At 43.0% G+C, this 20,849-nt stretch overlaps 1 protein-coding gene across 2 annotated transcripts; it reads left to right on the forward strand.

Moving 5' to 3' along the window:
* Positions 1-8,412: 8,412 nt before the first annotated feature.
* LOC110528258 (probable nuclear hormone receptor HR38) lies at positions 8,413-16,140 on the forward strand. 2 transcript variants are annotated; one of them, XM_021610167.2, is made up of 7 exons: positions 8,413-8,570; positions 10,950-11,782; positions 11,994-12,123; positions 12,396-12,559; positions 12,819-13,021; positions 13,213-13,391; positions 13,695-16,140. In XM_021610167.2, the coding sequence occupies exons 2-7, from the start codon at positions 10,952-10,954 to the stop codon at positions 13,955-13,957; spliced, it is 1,770 nt and encodes a 589-aa protein (XP_021465842.1). In that variant the 5' UTR covers positions 8,413-8,570; positions 10,950-10,951; the 3' UTR covers positions 13,958-16,140. The 2 variants fall into 2 exon arrangements, with proteins under 2 accessions (XP_021465842.1, XP_021465844.1); XM_021610169.2 differs by having other exon boundaries at positions 8,421-8,581.
* Positions 16,141-20,849: the final 4,709 nt, after the last annotated feature.

Here is a 20,849-nt window from a genome sequence, read left to right on the forward strand (position 1 = left end):
GAGAGAGGCCTGTAATTTTCATCATAGGTACACATATACAGTGGGGAGAGCAAGTATTTGATACACTGCCGATTTTGCAGGTTTTCCTACTTACAAAGCATGTAGAGGTCTGTAATTTATCATAGGTACACTTCAACTGTGAGAGACGGAATCTAAAACAAAAATCCAGAAAATCACATTGTATGATTTGTAAGTAATTAATTTGCATTTTATTGCATGACATAAGTATTTGATACATCAGAAAAGCAGAACTTAATATTTGGTACAGAAACCTTTGTTTGCAATTACAGAGATTATACGTTTCCTGTAGTTCTTGACCTGGTTTGCACACACTGCAGCAGGGATTTTGGCCCACTCCTCCATACAGACCTTCTCCAGATCCTTCAGGTTTCGGGGCTGTCGCTGGTCAATACGGACTTTCAGCTCCCTCCAAAGATTTTCTATTGGGTTCAGGTCTGGAGACTGGCTAGGCCACTCCAGGACCTTGAGATGCTTCTTACGGAGCCAATCCTTAGTTGCCCTGGCTGTGTGTTTCAGCTCATTGTCATGCTGGAAGACCCAACCACAACCCATCTTCAATGCTCTTACTGAGGGAAGGAGGCTTTGGCCAAGATCTCACGATACATGGCCCCGTCCATCCTCCCCTCAATACGGTGCAGTCGTCCTGTCCCCTTTGCAGAAAAGCATCCCCAAAGAATGATGTTTCCACCTCCATGCTTCTCGGTTGGGATGGTGCTCTTGGGGTTGTACTCATCCTTCTTCTTCCTCCAAACACGACGAGTGGAGTTTAGACCAAAAAGCTATATTTTTGTCTCATCAGACCATATGACCTTCTCCCATTCCTCCTCTGGATCATCCAAATGGTCATTGGTAAACTTCAGACGGGCCTGGACATGCGCTGGCTTGAGCAGGGGGACCTTGCCTGCGCTGCAGGATTTTAATCCATGACGGCGTAGTGTGTTACTAATGGTTTTCTTTGAGACTGTGGTCCCAGCTCTCTTCAGGTCATTGACCAGGTCCTGCCGTGTAGTTCTGGGCTGATCCCTCACCTTCCTCATGATCATTGATGCCCCACGAGGTGAGATCTTGCATATAGCCCCAGACCGAGGGTGATTGACCATCATCTTGAACTTCTTCCCTTTTCTAATAATTGCGCCAACAGTTGTTGCCTTCTCACCAAGCTGCTTGCGTATTGTCCTGTAGCCCATCCCAGCCTTGTGCAGGTCTACAATTTTATCCCTGATGTCCTTACACAGCTCTCTGGTCTTGGCCATTGTGGAGAGGTTGGAGTCTGTTTGATTGAGTGTGTGGACAGGTGTCTTTTATACAGGTAACGAGTTCAAACAGGTCAAATCAAATCAAATGTATTTATATAGCCCTTCGTGCATCAGCTGATATCTCAAAGTGCTGTACAGAAACTCAGCCTAAAACCCCAAACAGCAAGCAATGCAGGTGTAGAAGCACGGTGGCTAGGAAACCCTAGAAAGGCCAAAACCTAGGAAGAAACCTAGAGAGGAACCAGGCTATGTGGGGTCAGTCCTCTTCTGGCTGTGCCGGGTGGAGATTATAACAGAACATGGCCAAGATGTTCAAATGTTTATAAATGACCAGCATGGTCAAATGATAATAATCACAGGCAGAACAGTTGAAACTGGAGCAGCAGCACGGCCAGGTGGACTGGGGACAGCAAGGAGTCATCATGTCAGGTAGTCCTGAGGCATGGTCCTAGGGCTCAGGTCCTCCGAGAGAGAGAGAGAATTAGAGAGAGCATACTTAAATTCACACAGGACACCGAATAGGACAGGAGAAGTACTCCAGATATAACAAACTGACCCTAGCCCCCCGACACATAAACTACTGCAGCATAAATACTAGAGGCTATGACAGGAGGGGTCAGGAGACACTGTGGCCCCATCCAATGATACCCCCGGACAGGGCCAAACAGGAAGGATATAACCCCACCCACTTTGCCAAAGCACAGCCCCCACACCACTAGAGGGATATCTTCAACCACTAACTTACCATCCTGAGACAAGGCCGAGTATAGCCCACAGAAATCTCCGCCACGGCACAACCCAAGGGGGGGCGCCAACCCAGACAGGAAGATCACAGGTGCAGTTAATACAGGTAATGAGTGGAGAACAGGAGGGCTTCTTAAATAAAAACTAGCATGTCTGTGAGAGCCGGAATTCTTACTGGTTGCTAAGTGATCAAATACTTATGTCATGCAATAAAATGCAAATGAATTACTTAAAAATCATCAATCAATGATTTTCTGGATTTTTGTTTTAGATTCCGTCTCTCACAGTTGAAGTGTACCTATGATAGAAATTACAGACCAAAACATTATGTGCCTAAAAATATCCAATATGAAATGTCAACCTAACCAATACTGACAAAAGCTAAACTTAGATCAGCACATCATAGGGAATGGCATGTAACTTCTGGGTCACCTTGAGATAACCCACAAGAGTTGAGACAACTTCTTACTCAGTGACAGGCAGACAGTGGTGTTGATGGTTGCCATGACTTCTTGAGGTATGTGTGAGCAGTAGCTGCGTGGTGGTAGTGCCACTGTCATGCATTATTATCATAATCTCTGGTGTCTTCACTTGGTTTATGTTCCCATACTGTCCTTACAGTAGCAATGCTATGAGGCATTAAAACAAACAAGCCATTCCAGTGCATGGTTACTTTTCAGATTTACATAATAAAAATGTATATAATTAATATCTTCCTCAAATATCTGGAAATATCCCATAGCCCACAGCTGGGCTGTGTCCCAAATGGTACCCTATTCCCTATTTAGTCTACTACTTTTGACCAAGGCCCTCTATGGGACTGGGAGCTAAAAATCACCCTTTAGGATGTTGACTTATACTGAACGAAAATATAAATGCAATATGTAAAGTGTTGGTCCCATGTCTCATGAGCTGAAATAAAACATCCACAAAAACCGTATTTCACTCAAATATTGTACACACATTTGTTTACATCCCTGTTAGTGAGCATTTCTCCTTTGCCAAGATAATCCATCCACCTGAGAGGTATTGCATATCATGAAGCTGATTAAACAGCATGATCACTACACAGGTGCACCTTGTGCTGAGGACAATAAAAGGCCACTCTAAGATGTGCAGTTTTGTCACACGACACAATGCCACAGATGTCTCAAGTTTTTAGGGAGTGTGCAATTGGCATGCTGACTGCAGGAATGTAACACATGTAATTATAACTTCCTGATTGTGACCCTGTACTCTTACCATTCCTCATAAAGCCTAAGCCCACATCATGCTATGGTAAGCATATCAATTCATGTGCTATAACTTTTATCAGTCACATTATGTGACATCTGTCATCATAGCCATTAAAAGTGGAAAGGCCTTACCCAATTGAACCATCATGTCTTGTGTCATGTCTAAGTTTGCATTGCCAAGGCTTTACAAAAGGTCCCAGGCCTAAACTAATACCTAGGAGAGGGGAACGATATCTGATGCAGCCGCCCCATTTTTAGCCACATCCCCTCCATTATTCATCTCTGTCACTGCTTCTCAAGGTGTGAATCTACTAGCATAAGGGGGGTTTGTGAGCTGAAATATACACCAATGGGATCCATGGGGCCATGTGATGGGTTGAAGTATAGGATTTGAGACTTACAAATTTAAACAGCTGTCAAAGATCCAGTAGGTTGAAGACTGTTCAGATCGGGTCATCAGTTTTTTATTTTCAACTTCATCGACCAGCACCTGATCATTCCCTGTGGGGTTCTCATGTTGAGCACTCTGTAAGCACAACAACAGTTCTCCCTTGTGAAGAGGTTTCCTGGCCTCAATGGGACTTCCTGGATAAATAAAGGTAAAAAATAAATAGATAGAAGGCTATGCCTGGAATTGATAACATTGTAAATCTAAGATTAGGTGTATGTGTTGATCAACTTAATTATGTCTGAAATTGAATAAAGTCTACTAAATTGAGTCTATGGTTGATTAGCAACTACATGGTGCATGATTGGGGAAAAAGTGTTTTGAGGGAATCTGAAATAAAGAAACAAATAATTGTTTAATACATTTTGTACACCTCAAGGGGTTGGTTGATATTTCCCTATTGTCACGATCGTTTGTAGAAATGGACCAAGACGCAGCGGCTGTTGAGTTCCACATCATTTTATTGATAAAGTGAAACTTAATAAAGACAAAAAAAACAATAAACTAACAACGAACCGTGACTACAGAGGTGCTACGTACACTTACTCAAAATACAATATCCCACAAACACAGGTAGGAACAATAACTACTTAAATATGATGCCCAATTAGAGACAACGATTACCTGCCTCTAATTGGGAATCATACAAAATCACCAACATAGAAAAATAAACTAGAACCCCACATAGAAATAATCAACTAGAATAACCCCCAGTCACGCCCTGACCTACTATACCATAGAGAAACAAAGGCTCTCTATGGTCAGGGCGTGACACCTATGCAATAGCCATTGTTTCCTGTTCATGTTTAATAGGCATTATTGTGGCTAGTTATATTTACGTAGCTATAATATAACCTACTGATTTAGGCAGTGTTAGAATTTCCCCTGCCTGTGGCTCTATCCCCATCTCCCAGGTACCATCCTTACAGGTGAAATGATACTAGTTCTGTATGTAGGAACAATTTGGGGCTTCATAAACACAGTGAGAAAAATAAGAAAATGTCCAGCAAGAAGCAAGTGTAAAATGTGTGTTGTTACTGAGTGACAGTGTGACAATCCTTTTCTTCAAAGTATGTCATGTGGGATGCCTGCTGGATATTCAAAACTTAGCTGTGATGTGACTGTATGTACAGAGCGTGGGGGAAGGGTGATGTGTGTGTGCCTGTGCATGTGCGCGCGTACCAGGGAGGGAGGTGTGGTGACTATATAGGCAGCTGCTGTTGCCTGAGAGGTGTCAGACACTGCTCCATTTCACTCCCCAGCCAAGATCTTAACTCCACAGATAATCTTAACTCCACAGGTACGGCCACCATCTCAAAGCCTTACCTCATGAACACGGCAAAGGGAGCGCTGCCTATCACCATAAGGATGCCTGTGTGGGGTGGGGCTCGCTTTGGGGATAAAGCAGCTGGCTTGTGACTAGGCCAGTCCTAATGCTCCAGACGCTCTTTTATCCCCTAGGCAGGGAAGAGGAAACCCATCCTGGTTATTCTTAATGCCACTGTTTCTCTGTGTGGGTTCACCTAGCCTGCTTTTAAAAAATTAATTACACATTACTTACAGCATGCCCAAAGACCCCCTCAGAGGGTGCGTGTGGCGGTTAGTGATTTCTTGCTGTTGTGTGGTAGTGAGGAGGCAACTACTTAAGTGGTGTATGTGCTTGTCCGCAGGCCTGTGCTTGTATGGCTGCTGATAAATGTCAGATGGCAGCTGGGCGCTGTGGATGGATGGTGGGAACTGAAGTGTCTGATCCCGAGGGAGGGCGTGTTGGGGTTTGGTCGTAGCTCTGCTTTACACTTGAGAGAGTCATCTGACCTACATGGTGAATGTTTTTCTTATCTACTCTTAGAAAACCGGGTGTGTGTATACATGTCATGTGTAATGATCAGCAGACACTGGCTACGTCCCAATAATCTGTCCTTCCTCCTAAAGTGTGCACTTGTTCAATTCCCTTCACTGATTTTAATTATTGGGACATAGGGGGCGCCAACTGCTATATTCAACCATATAAGTAGAATTACTAGATCAAACTTTCCCATTCAAGTCAATGTTCTGCAATGGGAAATTATAATTATCTTCAACTACAGGGGATCAGTATAGACAGTTTATTATTGGTGAGTGATTTGCAGCTTACATGTCAGAGTGTTTTCTGGAGTGAAATCTACAGGGACAATGGGTCTATGCTCTAAGTATAGAAGATGAACATATATTGTACTCTGAGAGACTGGACGGCATTATAGGATATCATATCATACAGTATATCTTTCCACCATGTCTATAGCCTCTATTACACTGAGACATTAGTTAGGTTAGACTACTGCTGGGGTTTCCCCCCCTCCCACTCTCTCCCCAGGTGGTTGGTGAAAACAACAGTTTCTTCCCCCAAGTTTCCAGAATATGGTGCACCAGATGGATGAATATTGACTCTACAGTATAGCATGTTTTACTGTACATACTGTGTGTTGGGATTGGGATGGATTCAAAGTCAAGGGAGGAATTTGGAGATATGAGTCATGTCATTGCACTGTGGTCCTGGCCTGCCTGCACTGGGACTGGAAAGAGAGCAGAGTGCAGACATAGACAGTAAAGTGCAGGTACTCACATTTACTGCAAGGGTACAGGTGTAAGACTGGGCCTTTTGTATAAGTACGGGTTGTTCTCTGATATTTTTAGCAACATCACCATCTTCATATTAAGATACAATACTTTGCAGTATGACCCCAATGAGAGTTAATGAGGAAGTCTGGAGTCACACACACATGAACACACACGCATGCTTGTTTGTGTTTTTAGGCCTGAACTAGACTTCATCTTTGTCTGAGAAACCGGTCGTTGTTGTTCAATAGAGTAGTAGATTGTCATACTGTCCCATATTGTTGACTGACACACATTACACTTTCTGACTCAACTAAATTTGCTAGGTACTCTGCTGTTATAGGATGAAGTTGCCCGTAGACCCTGATTTGGGGTCACTTTTAGCTTTTTCAGGGTTAGGGTTACGATTGTGGGAGGGGAAACTGATCCTAGAGCTGCACCTACCACTCCCGAGCGGTACTCTGCTGCCAGAATGATCAAAACTTGCAGTAAATATAAGTTTCTGTGGAAACTTCCCCAGAGGAAGTGGAGATGGCAAAAAATGAAGGCTATACGAGGGGTGTCAAACTCAATTCCTGGAGGACGGGGTGCCTGCTGGGTTTAAACAAATATTTTTTATAAATTAGTCATCCAGGTGAGGGAGTTCCTTACTAATCAATTACCTTTATTGATCAATAAAGGGAGGAGCAAAAACCCGCAGGCACTCGGCCCTCCATGAATTGAACTGGGTATTCAGTCCCTGAATTCTGAGCATTTACCTGTCGAGAAGGTGCCAACACCTTTACAGTTGTTTTACTGCCCTGCATGGCTTTAGGACTGTATGGATACACCTGTCTGATCTTGTTGGCATTGTAATAATAATACCTTGATGCAGCCACCTGCATATGTTTCCCGCTTGTTACGCTTCAAGCAGGGCTTGGCTTTTCCTGCGTACACACACCCTCAACACACCCATGCATACTACAACTTGTCGAGCTGCACCTACTCTGCATCCCAATTCTCCACCCTCTTCCCTGAAGTGTGCACTTGGATTTAAAAGCATAAGATTGTTATAAGCATGGACTGTTACACCAATCCTATACTTTTAAATCCATGTCGTGGAGTGCACAAATGCTCACTTTGGGGAAAAGGGTGGAGAATTGGAGCACAGGCCTCCTAGAATGTAGGCTAGTGTAATTATATAGTCCAGCTGATTAATAAAAAGGCCTTCATACAATATCAAATCAAATTGTATTTGTCACATACGCCGAAAACACCTTGCAGTGAAATGCTTACTTACAAATCCTAAACAACAATGCGATTTAAAAAATATAAAATAAATAAAATATACCTTTTAAAAATATGAATAAGACGTAACAAATAATTAAAAAGCAGCAGTAAACTATCAATAGCGAGGCTATATACAGAGCGTATGCAATATGTTATTAATGTGTTATGTCATTAATAAGGTTTACACTTTACATACAGTGCCCATTTTTACTGTGTAATTATTCCTGTAAGTACAGTTTAACAAGTATTATAATTACTCAATTGTTCAAATTTTACTTAGAAGATAGGTCTACAGCTAGACCTTAAAGCCAGTGAATTAAACCTAACTGAGCAATTGTGTATATAAACTCCCTCAATTTACGTCCCTGTTTGCAAGTGTCACTGTTTACAAATGGTATGTTAGACTAGACATATTAGCCTTTATATAGGCTACATTGTCTACCATTTGAATAGCCTATAGTTAGGCCTATGCTATTTAAATAGACTTAAACAAAACGACCCAGCATATAGTCTTTACAAGGACTTCCCTATGACAAACCATTAATTACGTTATCTCTGTCACTCATTTGGCAGTTATTAACTTTGCTTTAAGCAATACAATGTAATCATCTGACGTTTATTTTTGGCCTATTCCAGGCAGTTATAGCTCTACGCGTGTAACCAGGTCTAAATTTAGATCAAACGTTCCGCCGTCTCTTGCGTCAATGGAATCCCGAGCGTGCGTCAGAGTATAAGAACGTCTGTGTGAGAACGATGCCATTGGCTCCTGACCCGGAAAAATCACCGCCCCTTTGCTATTTTTTGCGGAAAGACACGCCTAGAGCCGGGGCCACCCGACGTAACGGCAAAATAAAAGTGACTGTATATATTACACTCTACCCGAAGTCTGAAGATTTCATTCCCTTTCTGAACTGTAGACAGAGGTTTAATACACTTGATGCTTCTCCATCACTCGGAATAAATGAAAATCTGTCCAAGGAATTTAGAGGATTTATAGATCAGGTTAGTAAAAGGTATTTATTATTATTTTGCATGCATGCTAGTGGTCTTCACTGTTTTGTTATGTATCCGATTGGCAAGGATGCTTTTTTTAATCTTCGAAAACTTTACCCTCCTAAAGAGCTTACTTATTGAATGATTTGTGGCATTTTAGCCTACTTGCAATGACTGTAAATTTGTTTTCTTGATCATGTGATAAAGTAGCCTAGTTTCATTCTATTTTCGAATGACATATACAGAAAAGGCAATGTTTAGATGCTATACCATTCGAATAGGCTACAGCTGCTTAAAACTGTTAATCAAATAAAAGCTTAATAACATGTCAGACCAAATGATAGATGTCTTGGATATCATTGTAGACTTGACTGCATTCAACATTGATCGCTATCACGCTTGTGAATTGACGATGTGTTGGTCTGTGTTGTGTTGCAACCAGCCGCACACTCCCCCAGTTCTCTATCACTGACTGATTTTTGCCTCGCACGTTTCAAAGCCTATCTCTAGACTATGCTGTTTAACAGGGCTATTTTATAGGGCCTTTTATATGGGGCCAATAGGGGTGTATTGATGGTCTGAAATAGTTGAGAATATGAGTGGTAGGCTATTTATAGTTTTGTAATATTTGCTCTTCTTGGTCAGTTATTAACTTAATCCATGTGTATTATTTTATTATATGAAATTAATAGGCTGATGCATCACATTGTTATCAACTTAAGCTACTAATGAGAAAGATCAGACAGGTGGCGATGTGGCCAGTGGGTGTTCAAGAGGAGGCAGTGGCGGTATCGGATGTCTCACTGTTGTCTCTCTTGTCCTCATCTTATCAGATGCACACATATCCTCTGCGTGCATGTTACACATGGGGTTCAGAGGTTAACTTGTGACCTTTTGATGTAAGCACCCTTTTTGTAGGTCAAGGATGTTTCTTACTTTAGTTTGTGTGCATCAAATGTATAGTTTCTCTCACCAAAGCACATACTAAGAGGTAAAAACACAAGTCACTGTTTAGGGGCAGAATAGCTTACACCCAGACATGTTGTTGGTGATGATACACTATATATACAAAAGTATATGGACACCCCTTCAAATGTGTGAATTTGGCTATTTCCGCCACACCATTGCTAACAGAGCCCTGACCTCAACACCATCAAACACCTTTGGGATGAATTGGAATGCAGACTGCGAGCCAGGCCTAATCGCACAACGTCAGAGCCTGACCTCACTAATGCTCTTGTGGCTGAATGGATGCAAGGTCCCACAGCAATGTTCCAACATCTAGTGGAAAGCCTTTCCAGAAGAGTGGAGGCTGTTATAGCAGCAAAGGCGGGACCAACTCCATATTATTTTGTAATGAGATGTTCGACAAGCAGGTGTCCACATACTTTTGGTCATGTAGTGTATAAACAGGAAAAAGCAGTGATTCCACATAAATTCAAGTATTTAGCATAATTGTTTATTTTATATTGCTTTTAGTCATGCCAGAATATCTTGAGATATTCAAAGTTTTGACTGACCAACCGCCTTCATTGTGATTTGAACTAAAATTGAATTAAGACAATAATTAAGATATGAATTAGATCAGATGATTAAAGCTACAGATTAGTGAAAGAACACCTCCTGGAGAAAAATCCTCCAGATCTGATTTTGTTCTGATATGGACAGTTCTGAGAGGTAGACATGAATCACATAGACATGTCCACCTGCTAAAGACACCTTAGCATCTCGCCACATCCCTCCACTCCGCCAGGCCTGTCACCTTCCCCTCTTCAGCTGGCATTTAGCCCACCGTGGAACCCAATCCCCAGACCTTGGGTAGGAGGGTTGCCCTGTTCATAACCGAAGGGGTGGGTTTCAAAGCGTTCAAAGCCAGTAACCAATATCCTCCAGCAAGACTATCTCCCCATCAGCCAGTCAGCCGGCTTTCCAGGCTTTCTCAGAATCACCAAAGGGGTACCAAGAGGCCTAAAGCTGTGGCAGCGTGAGGAGAGGGGGGAAGTGTTTCTGTATGGGATGATGTCAGGATGTGCTATTGGAGAGGTGTTAAAAAGGGATCCCTAAGACGGGTTAAGTTTCTTTACTGTTGTTGACTTAAGTGATTAGTAAGGAGGCTTGCAGATGATGGTTGTAGAGTTGTTTACAGGTTATTGCACCTGGTTTGGCTGGAGTGATGGTGAACTTGGAGCGTACGGCAGGTGGGCCTATAGGGTCTACTCATGCTACATTACTCAACATAAATGGCACCATTTCAATTATTTCATAATTTCAGCAGTTATGTTGGCCTCACGTTTTGATAGAGAACAACAATTAAGAACAGCGACTACAGAATGCAACTATTTGGCTTCAGAATATTTTTCTTAAATATTGTTTTATGTCTTTTTTTAGCAATGCCCTGTGTTCAAACTCAGTATGGAACTGTGCCCTACGACAACAACTACTTTATCTCTGAGTTCCTGAACCCTGACCTCAGTGCTAAGCCAGCCATGGACATCGGTGCCCAGCGGGACCAGCTCACCGCCTCCTCCCTCCCCAGCATCAACACCCTGGTGGGCAGCGGCTACGTGGGCGAGTTTGACGCCTACTCGTGCCAGATCACCACCTCTGCCTCCAATGCCCCCTCCGGCCCCGCGGCCGGCGGCAGCTCCAGCCCTCAGGCTCAGCACTCAGCCTTCAAACTGGACGACCTCCAGGTGTACGGCTGCTACCCGGGCTCCTTTGCCCTCAGCTACCTCGACGAGACGCTGTCCTCCTGCGGCTCCGATTACTATGGCAGCCCTGCGTCGGCCACCGCCTCCCCACCCACCCCGGGCTTCCAGAGCCAGCCTGGCTCGGCCTGGGACTCCCCCTTCAGCCCCTACTCCCCAGGCCCTGGGTGCTGGGTGGCTGATAAGTCAGGCTTAGCTCAGCAACCCTCCTTCTTCACCTTCACCCCCCCGGTGGAGCAGCATTCCCCCCTGGGGCAGCATCAGGGCCCCCAGCAAGGTGAGGAGGACCCTTTCTTCCAGCCCTCACAGCAGCATGCCTCCCCTCTCCATTACACCCCCTTATCCCTGGACCAGGTGTCCCTGGACAGCCCCGGGCTCATGGAGGGGCCTATGTTGTCCCCTAAGATCTGCAGCCCCGGGGCCAACGAGGGTCGCTGTGCGGTGTGTGGGGACAACGCCTCCTGTCAGCACTACGGGGTCCGCACCTGTGAGGGCTGCAAGGGCTTCTTTAAGGTAGGAAGCTTCACAGTACTTATATTATTATTATTTCGCAGGCTGGCTGCCTCAGAATTTTTTATAATTCAGTTGCACATAATAACCTATTCATACATTAACTTGGCTCCAGTTCCAGTAGAAGTGTGATTATAAAAGAGAAAGGGGAACATTGAGAAATGTGCAGGAAAATAATCACACTGTTCTTTGTTTTTATTTTCACTTCTTGCAGCGAACTGTACAGAAGAATGCTAAATATGTGTGCCTAGCCAACAAAGACTGTCCAGTAGACAAGCGGCGGAGGAACCGGTGCCAATTCTGCCGTTTCCAGAAGTGCCTCGTGGTGGGAATGGTGAAAGAAGGTAATGCCATGTTACACCCCCTTAAAGCCTTCAGTGACTATTATATTTGATGTGAAACCCAAGCTTGAACTGACAGTCATGTGAAACCCAAGCTAAGAATGACTGAAATGCTAAGCTGAAGCTTTACAGTGCCCACTCGTAGAAAAAGAGAAAGTGAAATGGATATAGCAATTGTTTAGTGAAACGGAGGCTTGCGGTGACAGTCATATAAGAATCTCAGACACGTACAGTCAGTGAGAGTATTTGTTATTATTTCTCTCTCTCACTTACAGTCGTCCGCACAGACAGCCTGAAAGGTCGCAGGGGTCGTCTGCCCTCTAAACCCAAGACTGTACCAGAGTCAGCGTCCACCACCCCACCCATCAACATCATCACCTCTCTTGTCAGAGCTCACATAGACTCCAACCCCGCCATCGGAAAACTGGACTACTCCAAGGTAAGACCTCCAGACCTTGTCATGTGACTCATGGAACAGCATATTATTGGTTGTCTGTTAAGTGCCTACAGTAGCTCATCTTTGCTGTTGAATCTCTCTCAGAATTTAGCTAAAGTTAAGCTTCTTGCTTTAATATCGTTGTATGTAATTCATCTTCTTTGATTGAAGTGATCTCGATCACATTTCACACTATATGTTATGACGAGATGGACATCAGAGGCAGTGAGTCATCCCTTTCTTTCCTCTTTCCACTCCTCAGTACCATGAGACAGTGGTCAGCCTATCAGAGAAAGAGGATGCCAACGACATCCAGCAGTTCTACGACCTGCTGACTGGCACCATGGATGTGCTGCGGAAATGGGCCGAGACCATCCCAGGATTCACCGCCTTCTGCCCAGAAGACCAGGAGCTGCTCCTGGAATCTGCTTTCGTGGAACTCTTCATCCTCCGGCTAGCATACAGGTATAATTACCACTGTGAACATTGTCTGCATCCCAAATGGCACCCTATTCCCTATGGGCCCTGGTCAAAAATGATGCAGTTAATAGGGAATAGACTGCCATTTGGGACGCACTAATTTACTGTATAATTCCTTCAAAACAAATGTGCACCCAATGTTTCTGCAATATATGTTAAGGCTGTTCTGTCTCTAGGTCGAGTCCTGAGAAGAACAAGCTGATCTTCTGCAATGGTGTGGTACTTCACCGTATGCAGTGTGTGAGGGGCTTTGGCGACTGGATCGACTCCATCATGGACTTCTCCCAGAGCCTCCACCGCATGAACCTGGACGTGTCCTCATTCGCCTGCCTCGCAGCACTCGTCATCATCACAGGTGAAACACATTCACATGCAAACACACGAAGACAGACAGACAGACAGACAGACAGACAGACAGACAGACAGACAGACAGACAGACAGACACAGACACACACACACACACACACACAATTTCACTATACTGTTAGTTTTAGTGAACCCCTTCTCTGCTCCACTAGGAGTTGAAAGCAATAAGTCTGGTAAGTTCTGGTTACTCAACTGAAACACTCATACTATATGCTTGGGGTATATAGCCTGTCACAAGCCCATTTATTAATGTGTCTGATCAAGAGGTTTCTCCTTGTTGTTTCTCCTCAGATCGCCATGGCCTTAAAGAGCCCAAACGGGTGGAGGAGTTCCAGAACCGCCTCATAACCTGTCTGAGGGACCACGTGGCCGGCAGTGGCTCCGACGCAGGGCGGCCCCAGCCCAACTTCCTGTCCCGTCTGCTAGGGAAGCTCCCCGAGCTGCGCACCCTCTGCACCCAAGGCCTGCAGCGCATCTTCTACCTGAAGCTGGAGGACTTGGTCCCTCCACCACCCATCGTAGACAAAATCTTCATGGATACCTTACCTTTCTGAAAAGACAGACAAAAAGATGAAGAGGGATGATTAAGTGATGATGCTGAGGGGACAAAAATATGATAAACTGAGGAGGTGAATAGGGGGCCGTTGTCTGTGTCCATTACATTTGGGACTTATAGGACCCCCCCCACTGAAGTGGCATCTCCCCTTCCAGTGCACTGACTTGATGAAAAGTGTCTGATTCTGCCTCTGGTCCAGTGTCTAAAAGTGAGGACTTAGACTGTATTTTTCTCACATTTAGTTTAATAACAAAAACCTGTGGGTGACAGAATTGGATGTTTATTTTCCAATCTGTGGAATTATCCTGGACAATGCATTCAACAAGAGAGAGGAAGACATGAGATAACATTTCTAGTTGTTGGTCTCTTTTGTAAGTGTGACTTTGTAGAGTGGCTTTATCGCTATGCAAAAAAATGTGTATGTTTGTGTTTTTGCACGCTACAAAATATTGAGAGACAATTGGTGTGTATGTACAGCTCTGAGGGGAAAAAGCAGGCATGTTCACACCTGAACACCCACTTAAACCTAAGTTCTCAAAAATCCTATTGATTTTCCAAATCCCAACACAACTTAATTTAGTAGCTGTTCAAAGTTGACACATAGGGAGGCCAACAGTGTCAAACGCTGGAGTCTCCAGTCCACTAGCCTTTCTCAAAGACAACTGTTGCGTCCTACATTTCAAAGTGAGTATTTTCAGTGAAACCATAATAATAATAATAATAATAATAATAATAGCCATTTGTAGTCCTGATACCACACATTTACACCTATAGAAGGTCGGACCAAAGGGTAGCTGTCTATCTGTCTGCAGTGACAGCTGGCTATTGTTGTGACATTTACAGCTCATCAACCACAAAGCCTTAATGTACTTTACAGGCCCAGTGCAGTCAAAAATGTGATTTTCCTGTGTTTATATTTATATTTTCACACTATGAGGATGGAATAATACTGTGAAATTGTTAAAATTATGATAATGCCCTTTCAGTGTAAGAGCTGCCTGAAATTTCATCTTGTTTTGGTGGGGTGGAGTTTTGGCCTGCCTGGTGACATTGCCAGGTGGTAAATTAGTTAATAGACCAATAAGAAAGAGAGTTCTAAACCTTTCTGCCAATAACAGCTAGTTTTCAGTTTTTCCCTCCCTACCCAAAATTCTTGCTTGAGAAATTGCTTTTTGCTAAGAAGCTATTTTTGTTTATTTTTTTACCATTGTAATTGAAAAATATCACAGTAGGGTACTTACTTAATTGTAACCCAGAAATTATTTGATATTGAGATAAAAATGGCTGCATTGGACCTTTTAAAAGGTGTCATAAGTTTTACTCATGCCACAATGCAACAAGTATTGCGGTTTTGTAATGGCAAGAGAATCATATCACTGAAACAATTTTTTTCCCCTTAGAACTTTATAGGAATGAGTCCTTAAAAAGAGAAAAATGCCAGCAGAATTACAATGTTTAAAAAGTGCCTTTAAAAAAGTTGAAGACCTCCTGTGTATTCAGGTTTTCATTTCAACCATCTCACTGATAGAAACTCTGTAAATCTATTCATTTGATGTCGGCAACAACCAGATGACAAAACATTAGAACAGACTTGGTGAAGTTTGATTGGCTGAAATTAAAATGTGCATACCAAGAGTTACTTGAAAACGGAGGTTAGGAATCTCATGGTTTGGAATAGCCTAAGAATAGTCTAGGGATAAAAATCATAGAATACATTTCATTTTTTGAATGTGGGAGAGTATTAAGTTTCACACTATAGCTGTAACATGGATCCACTCAAACGTATCCCTTAATGCTCTATAGCTTACTATCCTTATCCTTAACTGTGTGATTCTATAAACATCTGCTAATGTAAGGGTTGCCTTACACACACTCCTTCAGGAGGAGTGTGTGCAGTTTTATAAAATGTAGTTATTTTTATTTTGTTCTTGAAATGAACTTCAAGTGATTTCTTAAGTCATTACACAGTGAAATGTGACAAAAGGACGAGCAGCTAAGAGCACTTCAGCGTTCTAACACAGTATACAGATTTATACAAAAATGTTCTATGTTTGTTTGTGACGTGTGTATACTTATAACATAAATACTTTATATTTGTGAGTTTTTGTAATGTGGTACATACATATATATATTCAGAGGAAGAAAAAGTATTTAATATTAAAAGAACATTTCAAAATACAACATTTGTTTCCATTTTTCTTAAATGTTATGATACTTTTTCACAGACAATTTTTACAACACGTACTTTTATGATGGTGTGTGTAGTAAAAACTATCACCCGATTCTGAGTTCTCTGGTATCTCCAAAGAAATCAGTGGTTAAACCACATAAGATGATGTCAAAACTATTTCCTCTAGTCTACAGGCTCTTCTGCAACCGAAGTTATACACCATTGGTTTGATTTTCATGACATCATAACAGGAAGCAGGTCGTTCCTTTCGGTTAAACCACTTGCATAGTTTCTAGATAAGATTGATGGAAGGGGAACTTTCATGCTCTGTGCCATGCAGGGGCACATGACGTAATAACTGTGTGGGAGTCTGTGTCTTTTCCATAGTGTTGTCTAATCAATTTATATGAATGCTCAAAATAGCTTATACCAACCAATCAACTCACAAATAGCAACACTGTACCAACCAATCAACTCACAAATAGCAACACTGTACCAACCAATCAACTCACAAATAGCAACACTATACCAACCAATCCACTCACAAATAGCAACACCTTACAATATGAATTTTGGTTGTTCCCCTTTGAGTTGCTTTGTTATTGGGCTGTATAAACCACATACTCTATTAAATAGAGTATGGCACAGCTATGCTGTAGTATATGCCAGCAAATACAGTAGGGAGACCCAAGTCACCTGAGCACATATTCAGCTTGTTAGATTTAGCAACTCATCTTTGATTGCAATAATAGATATTGTTCTAAGCTTTTCACAAGTTCACAAAGTGTTTTAAATTGTAGGGACAATGGAGATAACTCACTCCATCCACTACTACTATAGGGCGAGATGATCAATGCAATATGTTGCTATAATCAAGACTTGCTATTACCACTGTGGTGCGTTTTGAGATTGGTCTGCCAAAGGGAGAGGGGGAGAGGTGCACAAAACTTGCTCTTGATCTAATTCACCATCTTGTACTTGTAAATGTGTTTTGTCGCACAAGGTGTTAACGGTGGCACAGCACTCATGATCAGCAGAGGCTATCCTTTGCCTTTCAGCCCACAGCCCAGGAGAATTGCAGCCGTGTTCAGCCAATAACCCTTCGGATACCCAATCTCAGACCACAGTCCAGTCATCTGGATTTTGATGTTGGCAGCAGGAGTGGAAATGAGGTCAACAGGAGAAAAGAGGGTGAGACATTGAGACATGTGTTACCATTTAAAAAGCCAGGCATGCCCACACCCTGATGGGTACAGTTAGTGGACAGACTTGGGTGTAGTCCCACTTCAGGGACCAGTGGGCATGAAACCTGGGGAGTATACAGTATGCTATCTACATTTTAGTCATTTAGCCGACACTCTTATCCAGAGCGACTAGGGTTAAGAGTTAAGTGCCTTGCTCAAGGGTATATCAATATATTTTTTACCTAGTCTGCTCAGGGATTTCAACCAGCAAATGTTCAGTTACTGGCCCAATGCTCTTAACCACTAGGCTACCTGCCTATCTCTGCTTTCATTATGGATACAGCTAATGTTTACAGCTAATGTATTCTACATACAGCTAATGTATGTAGAATAGACTTGGCAGATCTTATCCAGTATGTGTCACGCCCTGATCTGTTTCACCTGCCTTTGTGCTTGTCTCCACCCCCCTTGTCTCCACCCCCCAGTGTCGCCCATATCCCCTGTGTGTTTATACCTGTGTTCTCTGTTTGTCTGTTGCCAGTTCGTCTTATTTGTCAAGCTTACCAGCGTTTGTCCTGTCAGCTCCTGTTTTTGCTCATCATTTGAATAGGGATTGATGTACTGACTTTGTCCATTGTTTTTGATAGGCTAGCCTAAACTACAGATCAAATCTTGTTTGCTATGTTATTTGTTCTGTGAACTAATTTCAAAATTAGTTGGATGTTACATACAGCTGTAAAATAAGGTAATCCCTGACCGCATCCATTCCATTCCACACAGACAGCAGATTAATGGGGCCCATAGCAAGGTTGAGCCTTGGGGTAAAGATATGGTTTAGGTATGGCAACCAAAGCTGGCCTGCTTTTGGACTTTAATTACAAGTGGTAACTGGGCCTTGTGGGTAACCTTGTATATGTGCGCTGGATATGGGTCACAATAATTTTGCTATAAGGAGAAATATTTCACTCAAATCATACTACTAACATTTCACTCATATCGTACTCCTAATGGGTCAAATGTTTACCCTAATGACATAAACTGGTGGTCAGTTTTCTTTCATTCAGAAGTGAAATGTTAACATGCACATAATCATTATTCTCTCATTTGTGGTGCAGGAAATTCCAGCCCCAAAGTTGACTTAATTGTAGAAAACAATATGGTGTGGTTTAGTTTAGCTGGGGTTTAGAATGAACATATGAAAACCGGAGACTTTGGTGGTTTAGCACGGAGCTGTGCCTTAAGGTAAACAACATAGCAACAGCCCCAGAAACTACTTCTGCACATTTATTGTGGATGTTTCGGTCAGAGATGTACGTTCTGGCTTGGCCATGACTCTGTGTGTTATGTATAACTGTGGGGCAAGTGTCAGCTCTAGGTAACAAAACACTAACCCCCCCATGGTGATTATGTTTGGGGTTACATTTCGGTCCATGTTTGTCATCACAATGTGTGGCCCGCCACCATCTCCTTCCCAAAGTGGAAAGGTACCATCTGGAGCTGCTGTTGACCCTCTGACCTTAGACCTCTAACCTCATGTCCTGTCATGCAACACCCAGGACTTGAGGACCCGTCTAGCCTCATTATACCACCACCTTACATGCAAGACGACATGTTCTCCACTGTAACTATATGAGTGTGTGCGGGACAAGGAGCATATAGAATGCAAGGAAGATGTGATAAACATCAAAGAGGGAGGAAAGAATGTGAGAACATGAGAACTGGTCTGCTCGTAATACATGTCATAGCGATGCTTTTGGAAACAAAAATCTAAATCTGTCTTGGTCCATGTCTAGGTCAATGTCTAAAGTATCTTGATCAATATAGACTGACATTCAATATTTTTCAACAGATTATATTAAGTACTAAATAAAAGACCAAGACAGCTACCAACTGTTAATATACACAAAAAGGTGCTATCTAGAACCTAAAAGTGTTCATTGCCTGTCCCATAGGAGAACCCTTTGAAGAATACTTTTTGGTTCCATGTAGAGCCCTTTTTGGTTCTAGGTAGAAATATTTTGGGTTCCATGTAGCACCCTTTCTACAGAGGGTTCTACATGGAACAAAAAATGTTTATACCTGGACCCAAAAAGGTTTCTACATGTTCGACGAGCAGGTGTTCACATACTTTTGGTCATGTGGAGTATATTTATATTCCGGACTCCGACATTGCTTGTTCTAATATTTCTAAATTTCTTAATTCCATTCTTTTTCTTTTTTGGATTTGTGTGTATTGCTTTCTATTGTTAGGTATTACTGCACTGTTGAAGCTAGGAACATAAGTGTTTCACTACACCCACTATAACATCTGCAAAATATGTGTACGCGTCATGGGACCACTAAAATGTTATTTGATGATGTGACATACATGTGACATACTGTACATGTGAGTGGGTGGCCTACAGTAGGTGCATGTGCAGTGTGTGTGTGTGTGTGTGTGTGTGTGTGTGGGGGGGGGGGGGGGGGGGGGGTGTCTGTGTCTATGTGTCTGTGTCTATGTGTCTGTGAGAGTTACAGAGGCCATAGTGCACTAGCTGGAGAGGAAAACCAATAGGCCTGTTTGTGAGGATGCTGCACCTGTCATTTGTTGATGGACTGAGCTGTAAATAACTTTGTGAAGTTGTTTAGTGCTCAGTGGGGGGCTCCTGTCCCTCCCACTTCTCTCTGTCTCTCTCTCTCTCTCTCTCTCTCTCTCTCTCTCTCTCTCTCTCTCTCTCTCTCTCTCTCTCTCTCTCTCCCATACACACATACTGAAACACCACTATCATTTCTACACATTTACTATAAACAGCCAAAATGAGCTCTTACAAGAGGATGAGTGTGTGTGGGTTTTCCTCTCGTTCCCAGTGCCTTCATTCACTGTCGTTCTGCCCCTGAACAAGGCAGTTAACCCACTGTTCCCCGGTAGGCTGTCATTGTAAATAAGAATTTGTTCTTAACTGACTTGCCTAGTTAAATAAAGGTTAAATCTCTCCACCCAGTCCCCAGGGCCAGGTGTGGACATCTGATGCACTTCCCCTGGCTTATCTGACAACATTTCTCATCTTTGGTTGCCGAAGAGTCCTGTGTCTGTCCTGTGATTGTCCTATGACCACATTCAATCCCTAATATGTGCGTCTCTGCCTGTATCTCTGGTGTGGGTGGGTAGGTGGGTGTGGGTGGGTGGGTAGGTGGGTGTGTGTGTGTGTGTGTGTGTGTGTGTGTGTGTGTGTGTGTGTGTGTGTGTGTGTGTGTGTGTGTGTGTGTGTGTGTGTGTGTGTGTGTGTGTGTGTGTGTGTGTGTGTGTGTGTGTGTGTGTGTGTGTGTGTGTGTGTGTGTGTGTGTGTGTGTGTGTGTGTGTGTGTGTGTGTGGGTGTGTGGGTGGGTGGGTGGAAAACCCTTTGGTGAGTGTATTTTTAGCCGGCCATTGTTGAGCCCATGGAAACCTCTGTAATCCGATCTCCCCTCTCTGACTGAGGGAGTCTAGTGATAAATTAGTTGGCAGACACCATCGCTCATGCCATCCCTACGCATACCGTACGGCCCCTATCACTTTC

This window comes from Oncorhynchus mykiss, chromosome 7 (assembly GCF_013265735.2).
Source record: "Oncorhynchus mykiss isolate Arlee chromosome 7, USDA_OmykA_1.1, whole genome shotgun sequence".
Lineage (NCBI taxonomy): Eukaryota > Metazoa > Chordata > Actinopteri > Salmoniformes > Salmonidae > Oncorhynchus > Oncorhynchus mykiss.